At 40.6% G+C, this 15,281-nt stretch overlaps 3 protein-coding genes and 2 long non-coding RNA genes across 7 annotated transcripts in view; 3 read left to right on the plus strand and 2 right to left on the minus strand.

Annotated features, from left to right (window-relative positions):
- Window positions 1-855, plus strand: part of zgc:110269 (probable flap endonuclease 1 homolog) — a 6,991-nt gene extending 6,136 nt beyond the window's left edge. Inside the window, exons 10-11 of the mRNA XM_032531461.1 lie at window positions 320-464; window positions 715-855. Coding sequence (XP_032387352.1) covers window positions 320-464; window positions 715-771 — 202 coding nt within the window. The 3' untranslated portion in view covers window positions 772-855. The remainder of the gene's footprint in view (window positions 1-319; window positions 465-714) is intronic.
- The window catches only part of LOC116699071 (uncharacterized), a 15,145-nt gene extending 10,469 nt beyond the window's left edge, over window positions 1-4,676 (minus strand). Inside the window, exon 1 of the long non-coding RNA XR_004334356.1 lies at window positions 4,666-4,676. This is a non-coding gene — a long non-coding RNA (uncharacterized LOC116699071). The remainder of the gene's footprint in view (window positions 1-4,665) is intronic.
- On the plus strand, window positions 1,655-13,358 carry agfg1b (ArfGAP with FG repeats 1b). Of its 3 annotated transcripts, XM_032531458.1 has the most exons (12): window positions 1,656-2,006; window positions 6,476-6,569; window positions 6,850-6,965; window positions 7,454-7,592; window positions 7,699-7,855; window positions 8,039-8,146; window positions 8,625-8,769; window positions 11,327-11,406; window positions 11,499-11,591; window positions 11,795-11,953; window positions 12,638-12,732; window positions 12,937-13,358. In XM_032531458.1, exons 1-12 carry the CDS (start codon window positions 1,840-1,842, stop codon window positions 12,991-12,993), a joined length of 1,410 nt encoding a protein of 469 aa, XP_032387349.1. In that variant the 5' UTR covers window positions 1,656-1,839; the 3' UTR covers window positions 12,994-13,358. The 3 variants fall into 3 exon arrangements, with proteins under 3 accessions (XP_032387351.1, XP_032387350.1, XP_032387349.1); XM_032531460.1 differs by lacking the exon at window positions 11,795-11,953 and having other exon boundaries at window positions 1,655-2,006; XM_032531459.1 differs by lacking the exon at window positions 8,039-8,146 and having other exon boundaries at window positions 1,655-2,006.
- LOC116699072 (uncharacterized) lies at window positions 8,349-13,720 on the minus strand. The gene is made up of 3 exons (XR_004334357.1): window positions 13,604-13,720; window positions 10,015-10,020; window positions 8,349-8,362 (listed from the first exon to the last, which is right to left on the minus strand). It is a non-coding gene; the product is annotated as an uncharacterized LOC116699072 (long non-coding RNA).
- A 1,170-nt stretch (window positions 13,721-14,890) lies between these two features.
- fbxo36b (F-box protein 36b) overlaps window positions 14,891-15,281 on the plus strand; it is a 3,654-nt gene continuing 3,263 nt past the window's right edge. The window contains exon 1 of the mRNA XM_032532534.1: window positions 14,891-15,039. Coding sequence (XP_032388425.1) covers window positions 14,923-15,039 — 117 coding nt within the window. The 5' untranslated portion in view covers window positions 14,891-14,922. The remainder of the gene's footprint in view (window positions 15,040-15,281) is intronic.

Below are 15,281 nucleotides of genomic sequence, written 5' to 3' on the forward strand. Positions count from 1 at the left end.
CTAAGTATCACCAGGGGCTCTACACATGAACTCAGCATTGAAAACATTGTTTGTGTAAAAGGAGTTTACTAAAAAAGGTTTTTGAATGACTCACTTTAGCTGTTGTCATTTACGCTCTCCGCCATCTTGTCAGTCAAAAAGTGTCAATCTTAAACATATTTTTTAATATTTCTCTCTGAAATATAGCAGAGTAGAAGTAGAAAGTGGCAGGAAAAGAAAAGACTTAAGTCTAGAGTTCTTCAAATTTGTACTGAAGTACAGTACTTGAGTAAATGTGCTTAGTTACATTCCACCGCTGTACGTGTCGATACGTTTTTAGACAGGACAGGGTCCGTCAACGAATGGAGAAGTTCCGTCGTACGAGGGAAGCTAAGCGGGAGGAGAGGGAAAAGGAGAGGGCAGCAGGACGTAGCAAGCAGACTCGCATGGAGGACTTCTTTAGAGTTACCAGAAAGAGGGAGCAGGTGAGCAACATTACAAACATATAAAAGCCTATTAAATTGATTCAGATTTTGTATTAAATGGAAGAAAGCTATAATTATTTAGTTAACAAAAAACTATTTAAAACTACCTTTTGTAATGTCTGGATCAATCATAATTTCTATTTCATTTCAGCTTTCTGTTTTCAGCTAAAAAAAATCACTATTCATTTTAAGTGCTTCCAAATGTGGTGTGTTGTTGATTCGTCTGAACAGTTCTCTTTTCTTCCTCCAGACTGTGGAAGCTGCAGACTCTTTAAGCAGCAAAAGAAAGAGACCAAAGTCAAAATAAGGCCGCCACCATCTCCCGCTTGCTTCCTCAACCATCAAAGTTGGAAGTTGTTTTCAACGCCTTTCTGAATAACTCAAACAATCAAGAAAAAAGAAAAAGAAATCTGTGATTCTAATCTTGAATTTCTGCCATGAGATGACTTTTTTTCTTTAACAAGCTTCATTCCTGTACTGAGGAGAAAGTCTAGCCTCTTCAACATCCATGTCAGTGACTAACTAATATGCCTTGTGTTCTAGTCACCGTCAAACTTAAAATAAGCTAAAACAGCCGTCTTGCAAGACATTGACTTCAAGTCTTTTTTGTCTCTGCATGGGAGAACTACCCCCACTGACAATACAATAATCTGATCTTACACTTGTTCTTTAGTGTATCCAGCCACCAGGAAAAGCAGAGCAGGCGATGGACGGCTATGAAAGAGAACAGTGGGATCACTGTCAAGGAGGCTGTCCCTCCCGCCAGAACTGGAGACAGGGGATGTCTCATCACTAGATATTCAATGAGCACCTGTTGTGTAAAGGGTGCCAAGGCAGAGACCAAGGACTTGAATTTTAAAAGCATGCACCACAAAGTAGTATCATGTCAAAAAAAGATGGTGAGATGTTTAACTGAAGGATAAAAAAAATATTATTTTGAAATATTTGTGAATGCAGTATACACTCTGTTTTATATTTTGATTTTTATATGTAGTGCTGTTGGCATTTTTTAATTAAAATAATGTTGATGTGTATTTGTTTGTGTGATGTTCTTACGGCAAGTGTGATTGTGTAGTGTCGTGTTTTCATTGCACCATTTTTTTCTGAAATATTTCTGAATGAATGAGTTATTCAGTGTAAGAGGCATTATTCCAAACCAACAGATGGCGCCTGTGCTTGTGAAGCCGGTCTCTGTCACACTATGGACGTGTAGAAGAAGTAGTTTGTCAGTCGCCCCAGTCTCCCCGGCCAGAAAGGTGTCTCCCCGGCCGTCGCCACCGCCGCTAGCGACAAGTCTACCCCGAAGACACCCTCCCTGTGCCGGGTACATTGACCAAACTTCTTCCCCTGTGATACCAGCCCGCTGTTTTCGGCTATGGCGACGAGCGCGAAGCGAAAGCAAGAGGAGACTCATTTGAAGATGCTCCGGGAAATGACTAGCCTGCCCGCGAATAGGAAATGCTTCGACTGCGACCAGCGCGGCCCGACCTATGTCAACATGACAGTGGGCTCCTTCGTCTGTACCACCTGCTCTGGGATCCTGTGAGTTGACGAAAGTATCATATTTATCGTTTACAGTGTCCACCAGGCAAGGACAAAAGATGCCGCGGTCGGTCATCGATTTGTCCGGTCCACAACTGACTTGGTGGTACTGTTAGCTTGTTAGCTAGTGGTAAAGTCAGGACCGGTAACATCGGTTCGGCCGTTGGTTTGGGTTGGGTAGTGTCGGCAGTTTGGTTTGTTACAGCTTGTTTTTACAGCTTTACTTCCGTATGAAAAGAAGTGGTATTTAGGCAGAGTGGTTTCAGTATCTTTGTGCCTGTGTGGTGGTCGTACAAGGTTAACACGCCAAACGTAAATGTTAATAATAGTCAAATAGTTGACGACCTGTATAAACGCAGCACGTGACTTGTACTTTCTCTAGTTGAACTTTAGCTGGACCTCCGACACGGCATCTCACACATACACACACACACACACACACCTAGCTACACCTCTAGATAAGCAGGAGCAGGGTGGGTCTCTCTACTTGGGGAGTAGTTAAAAGACGAAGTAGGGCAGTGGGTCTTTCCTCAGCTGCTGTCTGATGAAACCAGTTCTTCCTTTAGTCGTTATGAAATCATAGCCTATATTAAGGACAGCGGTGGCGAGAGGAAGCCAGATGAAGCCTCATGAAGCTTTCCAGCAAAGTGGTTCACAAACGGGTCCATTTCTCGGGGCTTAATTTTCTCACATTACCACCTATTGGTCAAAGAGTGTAAAACAGGCAGATCTATTACAGATGTGTAGGATCTGTGATAGACTGCATCAGAAACGGGGTTTGACTGAATTTTGCGCCATTAAAGACTTAAAAATAAAGATGAAGAAGAAAAAAAATCAATTTCTACGTCATCATTTACGTTAATATACTGTGTATTTTCCGGTGGTATAATACACGTATCTCAGGACAATGGGAGATAGGGCATTTTGTGCTGCTGCCCCACATCTGTGGAATGCCTTCCCTGACACCTTGAGGGCACCTCAGTCCACTGAGTGTTTAAAAAAAGGCCTTAAAACATTTCTTTTTAGCAAAGATTTTGGTCCCCTTTAGATGTTTTTTTTTCTTCTTTCTTATAAGAATAGCTTTATTTATTTATTTATTTTATTTTTATTCTTTCTTGTTTTGTTTTATTTTTCTCTTTTTTTACCTGTAGTACTTTGAGATCTATTGATGAAAAGTGCATTATCAATAAAATGTATTATTTTAATTATTATTATTATTATTAAATTAATTGCGCCTTTGGCAACAGTTTCAGCCTTGATTCTATGTGGAAGGGTCTGTATCAGCTTTGCACATGTGGACACTGCGGATTTCCCTCAGTTTTCTTTGCGGAACTCTGAAAGATCGGTCAAGTTGCAGTGAAAAGCAGTTTTGAAATTCTGCCATAAATGCTGGATTGGATGGAGGCCTGGACTTTGACTTGGCCACACCAGAACATTACATTGTTGGTTTTCAGCCAATCCTGTTATTGATTGCATCAGGTCCCCCCCACACACACACACACACACACACACACACACACACACACACACACACACAAGCCTTCTATGGCTTGCAGCATCATTCCCAGAGCATGGTGTTGCCATCACAAGCCTTAAATGTTGGATGTGTTTTTTTTTTTTTTGCAATCATCCAATCATAGACCCGACATCCTTTATGGCGAACACAAGGCCATGTCAAGTGATTTCTTTCTTTCAACAATGGTTTTGTCATTATAATGTATAGTTGTTAACTGCTCCCCGTCTCTCATTTTCACAATAAAAGCTCATCCAGAATTGGCTCTTGATTCCCTTCCTTGTGGTTGGCCCTCTTGCACAGAGCTTCGTATATTGATAACTGCGTGCTTGAGGCAACTTTACAGCCATTTAAACAAGATTGTATGAGTGCTCTTACTATACTCTGGAATGTTTGTTAACTTGTTTTCCCCTTCAGTGCTGACCCATTAGCACAAATGTGATTATGAGCTATATAAACAAGCAGTGATTCAATAATCTGGCCACAGATTTTATTTGTCGTCTTGATTTAGCTTTTGCCGTAACACTTACCAACCAGCTGTTGCAACTTCAAGCTATTTAAAGTAGAACTGGGCAATATATCGATATGATATTGTGATACGAGACTAGATATCGTCTAAGATTTTGCATATTGTAATATGGCAATAGTGTTGTCTTTTCCTGGTTTTAAAGGCTGCATTACAGTAAAGTGATGTAATTTTCTGAACTTACCAGACTGTTGTAACCGTTCTGTGTAATGACTAACCCAGTTAGTCATTATATCCACATTACTGATGATTACTTATCAAAAATCTCATTGTGTAAATATTTTGTGAAACCACCGTTAGTCAACACTACAATATTGTTTCGGTATTGATAGCAAGGTATTTGGTCAAAAATATTGTGATATTTGATTTTCTCCACAACGCCCAGCCCTAATTTAAAGTGTGTGTGTGTGTGTATAGATAGATAGATAGATAGATAGATAGATAGATAGATAGATAGATAGATAGATAGATAGATAGATAGATAGATAGATAGATAGATATAAAGTATATATCACTTGTCCTACCTACCATTACACACAGGGGATTTCAATTTGGCTCAGTTATGTGACTTCTTAAAACAGTTGTCTGTTACGGTATGATTTTTATATGTCACAAACTACATGCAATTAGTTATTTTGTGTTTGTACTTTGCTTAGATCAAGTGGTAGAGATCTGTTTGAACTATTTCTATTCAAGTATGTTTTCTATGGATCCAGATTGCAGACTATATAACCATATATACAGTACAGGCCAAAAGTTTGGACACACCTTCTCATTCAATGCGTTTCCTTTATTTTCATGACTATTTACATTGTAGATTCTCACAGAAGGCATCAAGACTATGAATGAACACATGTGGAATTATGTACTTAAGTGTGAAATAACTGAAAACTTTATTTTAACTTTAGTTTTAGTTTCTTCAAAGTAGCCACCCTTTGCTCTGATTACTGCTTTGCACACTCTTGGCATCACTCTCCTTCTGGGTCAAATAGCCCTTACAAAGCCTGGAGGTGTGTTTGGGGTCATTGTCCTGTTGAAAAATAAATGATGGTCCAACTAAACGCAAACCGGGATGGGGATGGCATGTCGCTGCAGGATGCTGTGGTAGCCATGCTAGTTCAGTATGCCTTCAAATTGTAATAAATCCCTAACAGTGTCACCAGCAAAGAACCCCCACACCATCACACCTCCTCCTCCATGCTTCACGGTAGGAACCAGGCATGTAGAATCCATCCATCATCTTTTCTCCATTGTACAAGGACATGGCGGTTGGAACCAAAAATCTCATCAGATCAAAAGCCCAGATTCCCACTGGTCTAATGTCCATTCCTTGTGTTTCTTGGCCCAAACAAGTCTCTTCTGCTTGTTTCCTCTCCTTAGCAGCGGTTTCCTAGCTGCTATTTGACCATGAAGGCCTGATTCGCGCAGTCTCCTCTTAACAGTTGTTCTAGAGATGTGTCTGCTGCTAGAACTCTGTGTGCTTTTCATCTGATCTCTAATCTGAGCTGCTGTTAACTTGCGATTTCTGAGGCTGGTGACTCAGAGGACTTATCCTCAGCAGCAGAGGTGACTCTGGGTCTTCCTTTCCTCATGTGAGCCAGTTTTTTGCAGCGCTTGATGATTTTTGTGACTGCACTTGGCCAGACCGACTGACCGTCCTATGTTAAAGTAACGATGGCCACTCATTTCTCTTTACTTAAGTGATTGGTTCTTGCCATAATATGAATTCTAACAGTTGTCTGATGGTCCCAACTCCATTAATAAGGCAAGATATTCCACTAATTAACCCTGACAAGGCCCACCTGTGAAGTGAAAACCATTTCAGGTGACTACCTTATGAAGCTCATTGAGAGAACACAAAGGGTTTGCAGCGCAATCAAAAAAGCAAATGATGGCTACTTCGAAGAAACTAGAATATAAGACATGTTTTCAGTTATTTCACACTTTTTTGTTAAGTACATAATTCCACATGTGTTCATTCTTAGTTTTGATGCCTTCAGTGATAATTTACAATGTAAGAAGTCATGATAATAAAGAAAATGCATTGAATGTGAAGATGTGTCCAAACCTTTGGCCTGTACTGTAGTTATGATGGCATCTGCTATAAGTCACTAATGACAGTGAGCACATTATTGGCAATTTCTAAGTAGGTTTGTCATTTCTAATCAAATTAAATCAAGTCCAATATATAAACATTTCTTATTTAACTTGTGCCTTTGAAAAAAATATATTAATGCATCTGTGGTTGTACCTTGGTTAATATTTATACTTTTATTTACTGCATGTGTCCTGTTGTGTATATATGTATCTCTGTGTGTAAATTCTGTATTGTTTTTCTAATAGTTATCTGTATGTAGTATACACTGTTTGTTAACTAAAATACCAATAAATGGAGGAAAAAGCTAAAAATGTACCCCCCTCCACCTACAGGCGAGGACTGAACCCCCCCCACAGAGTGAAGTCCATCTCTATGACCACATTCACACATCAGGAAATTGAGTTCCTACAGAAACACAGCAATGAGGTATCAGGCACACTTTACACCAAAGGACTCAGCACCATATTTCACATTGTTAAACAGTATTTTTTATGGTCATTCCGGTTTTGATTCAGAAGCATCTTGGCATTTCCTGAACCCTGCATAGTCAACTTTATTGGCATTCCTCTCTCCCTTTTCTCTCCCATTTCTCGTCCTCCCCTCCCCCTACCCTTTACTTTCTCTCACCTCTCTCCCGGCTTTGCCACCACCCCCACCTCAATCCCCTCTTACCTCCCACTCTCCTCATTCCTCTGCCCCCCTGTAGGTCTGTAAACACATCTGGTTGGGCCTCTATGACGACAGGACATTAGTTGTTCCAGATTTCCGAGAACCACTGAAAGTAAAAGAGTTCCTTCAGGAAAAATATGAAAAGAAAAGATGGTAACATAAACTTTTTTTTTTTTTTTTGATATGTTTTGGGAAGATCTGACCCTGTTGTCAAAAGATCACAAACCAAAATATTTACTTCAGACCTTCACCCCTTGGATTCACTATGCACATAGTATAAATGGATATATAGACCAATATTTTATACTGGTACGGGTGCATACAGCTTTAAATAATGGCTATAAAGTCATGGGTGGTTAACCATATGTTTCAGTTTGATAGCGTGCTCTTCATTGTCACTTTCCTCTCTTACATGCAGTGTTGGTGGAAAGAGAACAACTTTAAAAACTGCTTTATAAGGGAAGGTCCCCTTCAATTTAAATACTTACCTTTATCCCAATCAAATAGGTAATTACCCATTTGTTGTACTTGCGTAGTGCCCAGTCAGTCAGGATCAGTTAGAAAAGTCTTCCTTTTATTTCCTTTCTTTCTTTGTTTTGAATACTCTGCATTTGTGTTGGTGTTCTTTCCTGGATGCCTAGGTATGTTCCTCCAGACCAGGCCAGGGCAGTAGCTAGTGTCCAGGCCTCTGTGTCTGGCTCCTCAGCCAGCAGCACCGGTAGTACCCCAGAAGTGCAACCCCTCAAGACCCTGCAGCTCAACAAGACCCCACTGCGCCAGGTAACAGAAATGTTTTATGAGGCTCTATTTGTCTATTAGATAAGTATCAATGATGTCTTTTAGAATTTGGATTTAACTCGACTTAATATGTGCGCTCCCCGCCCAGTCTCCGGGGCTAGGTCGCGCCCAGGCTCACAGCGCTGCTCAGGAGAAAAAGTTTGACTTGCTCTCTGACCTGGGAGGAGACATCTTTGCCGCTCCAGCCACTCAATCTGCCAGCTCTGCCAACTTTGCCAACTTTGCACATTTTCCAAGCCAGTCAGGTAAGCTAGCTCTAGCTTTCTCTCAAAGGTCCCAAAAGGTCCAACATTTCACTCAGACACTCGATACACAGTAATAACGATATTTAGAAGTGGGAAGCCTGGTATGTCATTATCCCACGCAATGCCCTGCCATTGTTTTTATTTCCACATTCATTGTTCATTTGTCCTTGTGTATGGCTGCAGCACCTCAGGGTAATTCAGATACCAACTTTGCCAACTTTGAGGCATTTGGAAACACTGCAATTCCATCCCATCTGAGCACGTCACCCCCCTCAAAGTCCTTTTCATCAGGTACCCCCCCCTCCCCACCATTGTCTTTCCTTCACTCTATCCACACACACTCACCCTCATCTTAGTATTTTTCTTATTTGTTTTGTACCCACTGTGTCCACTGGGCAATCCCTGTCTGTAATCACCTATAGATGCATGACGTTGATCATCACTACTGTTGAAAATTTGACGGAAGCACATTTCTCTTGGAAGATTTTAAAGGTTTTTAAACTAATGCTCAGAGCAGTGAGCATTTAAGACATGCCACGTTGTTAGCAATGTTGGAAAACACACCAACACGTCCTTTCAATTTGAATTAATTTGACAAAAGTGCTGTGAAAGGAGATACCCATTGGACATTTAGCCCTAAACCTCTTACAAAATACCATGCTTTTCCCTGAATCTTTAGTTTATTCTCTATTATTTGAGTGTGTGTGTAGTGTGTATGCACCCGGCATTTGATTTGTGAATATCTTATTATTTTATTTTTTTCCGAAAGGGGGAGGTGTGCCCATCCCGTCAATGTCTGGTGCCGTCCCTACCCAGTCCCAGACGGAGAGCCGCAGAGAGGATCGGTACGCTGCTCTGGCTGAGTTGGACAACGAGCTCAGCTCCTCTATTACCACAGCCAGCAATGTGCCAGGGTGAGAGACTGGCAGACACACATACACTAATTATAGCACTGCTAATAAATGTTTACCAGAAACCATGAATTTCATACACAGGACACATGAGGTTGATTAAGTCAATGTGCAACTTGTGTTGTTGAATAATGTTCCTCACAGGGTGAAATGGTGATGTGGATCACTTAGCCACTAGGAGAATGCATTAGGGATGTCCAGATCTCGAGATCGGATCGGCCCGATCTTTTCCTATTTTCCCGTGATCGGAGCTCGGCTACATTACCTGACAAGTCGCGCCGATCTTTACGTCCCCGCTAGTTACGGTTGACGGTAGTTGCGCAATACAAACCTCCGCGGCGGAGCAAAGCAAGCATGGCAGAAGAGTGGAAGTATTTTACTCTTGCGAGTGAAGACTGTCCTAAAGCTGTCCTAAATCACAGAAAGGTTGGTCGAATGTATTGCTCTTGACAACCAGCCCATCTCAGTAGTTGAGAATGTCGGACTAACTCGTCTTCTGGAAGTTTTGGACCCGCGCTACGCTCTGCCATCGAGACACTACATTGCAGACACAGCGATACCACAGCTGTACAGCAAAGTAAAAGAAACGATACAAAGTAAGTTGAACCGCAACGTTGTTGTTAGTTTCACTACGGATATTTGGAGCGCAGAGGTTTGCCCGATGTCCCTACTGAGCCTCACGGCGCACTGGGTTGATCCCGAGACTTCTGATTTAAAGCGTGCCGTGCTGCATGCTCATGAGTTCCGCGGGGCTCATACAGCAGAACATGTCTATTTGTCAATCTGTTTACACCATATTTAAGATGAGCAAGTGCATTTTATATTTGCTCAGTGGTCAGTGCACTTTATTTTTATTGACTTTATGGCAGCCTATGTTAAGCACTTACAAGCTAAAAGTGGATCTTGGATAGCACTTTCTTTTTGATAATACTGTACCAAGTCAGTGTTTTTCTTTTTACTTTTGTCTAAAATATTAAATTGAAGCTGACCTTTAATTCTGGGTAAGATTTTTCATTTCATGGGATTTACAATAATAATAGTAATGCTTTTTGATAAAATATTAGTCTAATAAAAAGTTGGGTTACTTGCTCAAAATATATTTGAGTTTGATCAATTTCAATATTAAAGGCAAAATATCGGATCGGGACTCGAAATCGGATCGGATTTGAGGTTAAAAGATCGGATAAGGATCGGAGGCTTAAAATGCTGATCGGGACATCCCTAGAATGCATACATTGGAATCCCAACTAAAATCTTCAAATCCAGTCAACAGTTTCCTTTCAAATTAATGAGACATCCGTTCACAGCTATAATGTCTGTTTAAAAAAATAAAATAAAAAATAAAAAATGCAAACTATTACCCGTATTAGTTAGGGATCGACTGAATTGGATTTTTATTTTAGTGCCGATGCCGATACCAAATTTCTTTTCATCAGCCTTAGCCGATGACCACCTGGTTGAGCTGCCGATTTTCTTGAGCTGATATTTGGAGACGATTTCTCCCTCAATTTACATCATAAAAATGACAATGATGATAATAAATGTTACAATTCTCAATAAAAAAAAAAAAATGTATTTAACTTTAGAAAACAATATACAGATGAACAATTGAAGAAGAACAAGTAGATAAACAATATTTGAAGTATTTTTGGTCTTTGCCTTTTCATCTCCCATGCTCACCAATATATCGCAGATTTTGCAGCAAGCCTTACCTGGAGTAGAATGGGTAAAAAGCTGCCACACTGGATCTGCTCTGCCAATTCTTTAAAAAGAATAAACAGAAACACAGATCCAGGTCACTTCTGCAATCATTGTACATTCATATCATCCAAATGATGTGCACTGCATAACTATGCAAGGCTAAAAGGCTTTCATCAACATCTACAACAAGCTCTCCTTCAGGTGGCACAGCTCTCTCTCATACATTGTTGAGATTTGTGTGTCCGTCTGAGTGAGACACACCACATGCGTAAAAACCTCAACCAGGTGGTCGCTGAATAAAACTCCCACAAATACCACGGAACAACGTCGGCATTACCTAATCCTATGACCAGCGTTCCTAATAATGTAGCCTAAAAATAGCCTACAACTACAAATTTGTAGCTCCCTAAATACAATGGCAAGCAGTTTTATAGACGAAGCATTCTGCATTTTCCATTTGGACCAACAAACTTGCTTAGCTATAGTTGCAAGCACATATAGAGCAACGGGTTTCCACTTTCAAGGTGTAGAGCAATATTTCAGTTAAGTCAAACAGTTAAAAGATGCTTTGAAAGTTACACTTATGCTTACCTTTGTCTTGAAGAGCAGGCTTCAAGCACTCTGCTATTGGGGGAGGGGCAGTGCATGGTCTGCACGTGAACTGCAGCATCTCTCTAGCACCGCAGAGCTACGTGTGTGGACGCCCGTCTGTAAATATTGCCGGGAAAATGTGCGAACGCAGCAGCAGCCTAACGATAAATCGGCCAATCTCTAGTATCAGTTCTAAAGGTTAATTAATGCCTGTCATGCGTGTTGCATATGGATGTAACATCATCTAATTAGGGCATTTTCTTCACAGGAACTTATTTGGACCAGTGCTTGGTTCATCGCCTGCCCAGAATCCACCTGTGTTACCCAGCATGCAGCATGGCTTTGGAGGTGGTTATAGTGACTTCTACTACAGTGGTGCATACAAAATTAAAATACATTTTCGGACTAATTTTGCAACTCTCCACCTGCATTTCATCTAGCCGTCCCATCCACAAATCCCTTCGTTGCCGCAGCCGTTGCCCCGGAGATGGCCACCAACCCTTTCCAGACCAACGGCAGAGCTCCAGCTGCGGGTGTGTGCATTTGTATATTTAATGACACCTTATTTAATTAAACATTTTTGTTTCTTTGATGTAACTCCGTTACATTGCCAAGAGGCTTTGTGATTTGACAACATATTCAGAATTTACTCGTGTGTGTGTGTGTGTGTGTGTGCGTGTGCATGCATTTACACACATGCTGTGTGTGTGTGTGTGTGTGTGTGTGTGTCTCGTAGCCTCGTTTGGCACTGGCTCTATGAGCATGCCTGCCGGCTTTGGAAATGCATCTTCCTACTGCCTCCCGACCAGTTTCAGCGGAAACTTCCAGCAGCAATTCCCTGGCCAGGCTCCCATCCCTTACTCTCAACCCGGGGCCTACCACCCTCAGTCTAATGGTTAGTGGCCTCCCACACCCCTCTGTCCTCTTATCCTGTTTCACCTGTGCAGTGCCTTTCAGGGATTTAGGTCACGTGCAACATTTTTCTTTCATGAAATTGTGTTTGTCTTGCTGAGACTGCAGCACATTAAAAGTGACTTGTCAGTGGCAGCTGCTGCACAGTGATAAAAGGTTGCATTCAGGGTACAAAGCTTTAGGGTTTCTGCTCTGTGCACCACTCATAAGGCTCTGTTCACACCTGAATGCAATCAAAACGCTTGGCTCTTTTGTTGATTTTCTCCCCTCCTCTTCACAGTTTTAAGCCGCCTACACATGATATGCGGTTTGCTCTCTGCGCGCATTTGGTAGGGCGCAGAGGGTCATCAAGGGTGGCTAGGTAACAAAATGCTGTGATCTCATTGGTTGCACTTTCGAAAGTTTGGCGGCAACTAGATCAGAAGTTGAAATAATTTGAATTTTGAGCAGAAATCATTGGAACGGCCAGCGCAAAACGTTTTTGCCACCTATCATGTGTAGCCGACTTAAGTCCCTTAGTGGTTAGGGTAGTTTATCTTTGACCCTTTATATCCTATTTTTGGTCGCTGTGTGTGTGTGTATATAACAGTTGCAGTGAAATATATTGCACATGGCTGCTTAACAGCAGGAGAGAGCAGACTCAACCCTTCCCCTGTATCACCCCTAGGCCCTGCATTCCCAGTCTACGGACAGAACAAGTCCTCCATGACGCCCTTTGGGCAGCCCTTGGCTGGCCCTGGCATGTCCAATAACCCATTCATGGTGAGCATGCTTTGCTTTTGTTTTTCCAGCTTTTGGGGTTAAAGAAGGCAATAAAGAAGGTACTGTGGGGGCTTTTATAAGTTTTGGGAAACGATTATACTGATTGATTTCATTAAAAAAAATCCTACTAATAACATTAATTTGAAGGGATAATTTTCAGAATGTTTCAGGTGGTGTCTTACATCCATCCCTTTCTTATTCCAGGCGGGAGCCCCAGCCGGGTCATTCCCTTCAGCAGGTTCTACCAACCCTTTCCTGTAGCACAACTCCCAGTCCTTGCCACCAGAGGGCAGCATGCAGCACATATTCAACGCATCCGTTCCATCATGCAATTAGTGGCAGTACAGTCTTTTTTAAAAACACTATTTTTTCTTTTTTTCATAAAAAGAAGTTTACAACACTATGAAGGAATACAAATGGCTATATTGGAACCTAAGGGACTGTTACGCGGAGAGAGAAAAATGTACTGTTTGGACTATATACAATACATTATATGCTTTTTATTTTATGTTTACAACTGTAAGCTCTGTGCATATCATAATATGTAATCACAATTAAGTACATGTTATGTATAACAAGGACTGAGTTGACAAGGGTGAGTATATGCATACCTTATGGAAAAAAAACCTCCACTACAAAGTGTCTAGGGGGTAAGGGTATAGACTTTAAGATTATTAACAGGGTTCCATCCAAATCCAGATCTCTGGTTTGAAGCAACCAGGATGATAGTATTTCATTTTCAAAAGGGATTTCTTTTTGTTATTTCAGCTTAATTGTGGCTATACTGACACTAAGATGCAAAATGTCATTTATTAACTTACAAGTTGCCTATAACCCAAAGCAACCACTTTTTTTTTTTTTTTTTTTAAACACCAAACAGGTGGCTGGGATCCAGCATTGATCCAGGACTATTTGTCATGCTTTTAATAATATTGCCAATATTTGTGAAATTTGTGAAGGGTAGCCACTAAATTGTAGTTTGAAACCATGGGCAGGTCCTCGAAAATGAGGACTGCATAGACTTCAGATGTTTCAGCCCACCAGGCAAAGGGGCAGGCATGTATACTAAAGCACAAATGGAGGAAAGAGACAAGAAGTGCAGGCTTGAAGATGATCATTTCTATGTCCTGTTACCCTAACTAATCTATAAATATTGTTAAGTATACTCTAAGTAACGTTTCTCCTGCTTTCAGATATTCACCATATTTTAGGAATATGATAAAGACAAAAGAAAAGACTTAAGGTTTTAGGGTTGTGGGTGTAACCCAAATTGGGTTGCAGTCAAAACAAGCAAAGTAGTTATTTACAAGGTTGTAGCGGGTGACTTATCCTCTGGACCCTTTTGGGGAATGACCAGTTTACCAGACCCTGCCTTTTAACACAAAATATTTATGAAATGTTAAGTTGTATTCACTACACTTCCTTGACATCTGTCTTTTTATTTGCCTTCTGGTGAAAAAGCTTATGGAGTGAAGATCAGGGTAAGGAGAAATATTGATCTCCCTCCAGATTCCTTTACATTATGAAGGCAAGGAAAAGACCAGATTAATTAAGGGATTATTCCGTTACTGGATCAGCCTGGGACTCTGGAGAACTAGTGTCTCGATTGTGCCACCAATGACTAACAATGAATTGGACAATGTGTTTATTGTCTTTACAAGAAGAGGTGAGGAAATGTGTACATATATAAATATATGTATAAATAAATTAAAAGATTTTTAACTACAATTTTGTGTAACCATGTTTTTGGATTATTCCATCAGAGAGGTGACTAAATACACTCCGTTGCCAGTTTAGTAGGTGCACTCAGTCAAGTAAGTAAGTAAGACTAGCTAAACATCTGTGCTGTTACAACTTTTGTAAAGGTTATAATAGTATTTTTATTGTTGAAGCTAATATGTTTACTAGTATCTTGTCCATTTAATATCTGTCAAAGAGTAGATTGAATATTATTGGAAACATCTCACACTAAACCACAAACTAATGTTAAAATAAACACCAAAACCCAACACTATAATTTCCATAGACTTTTAGCAAGGCGCAGTTAATAGGCAACTAGGAATATATGCTTTGTTGGTGTACCATGCCCTGTTCACCATTGTGTTCAAACTGTTTTCTTTGTCATTTCCCATGTAGCTACTAGTTTGGACCTAAAAATCTGTGTATGCATTAAGAGAAAGTGTCGTTGCCATGACAACACAAAACGTTGACATGGCGTCCCTGTTACCAGACCAGTTGTTTGAAACGTCTGGACGCGGTCCTGCACCCAATACCAATTTTTATTCTTTAATAATCACCAAGTCAGATGTAAGTATTTATATTTTTCAACTGTCATAACTCTGGGTAAAATTTAGTTGTCAAAATTTCTCTCGGCGTTGATAGTTTACTTATCGTTAACTTCACGTTAACCTAACGTTAACGTTAGCTAGCTAGCGTTAGGTAAAGTAACAGTTAGCTAGCGACAGCTAACTAAACCTGCCACATACAACCTGGATTAACGTTAGCTAGTGTTAGAAAAAACCAACGACGTGTTCTTTGATTTGATGAGG

The sequence above is a fragment of the Etheostoma spectabile genome, chromosome 12, assembly GCF_008692095.1.
Source record: "Etheostoma spectabile isolate EspeVRDwgs_2016 chromosome 12, UIUC_Espe_1.0, whole genome shotgun sequence".
NCBI classification, from domain to species: Eukaryota; Metazoa; Chordata; class Actinopteri; order Perciformes; family Percidae; genus Etheostoma; species Etheostoma spectabile.

What these genes read in the sequence shown, in the direction of transcription:
- agfg1b (XM_032531458.1), top strand. Translation starts at nt 1,840, where the DNA reads ATGGCGACGAGCGCGAAGCGAAAGCAAGAGGAGACTCATTTGAAGATG. An exon ending in ACATTTTCCAAGCCAGTCAG is followed by an intron (nt 7,856 to 8,038) that starts GTAAGCTAGCTC and finishes GTATGGCTGCAG; the next exon opens with CACCTCAGGGTAATTCAGAT. An exon ending in CGGCAGAGCTCCAGCTGCGG is followed by an intron (nt 11,592 to 11,794) that starts GTGTGTGCATTT and finishes TGTGTCTCGTAG; the next exon opens with CCTCGTTTGGCACTGGCTCT.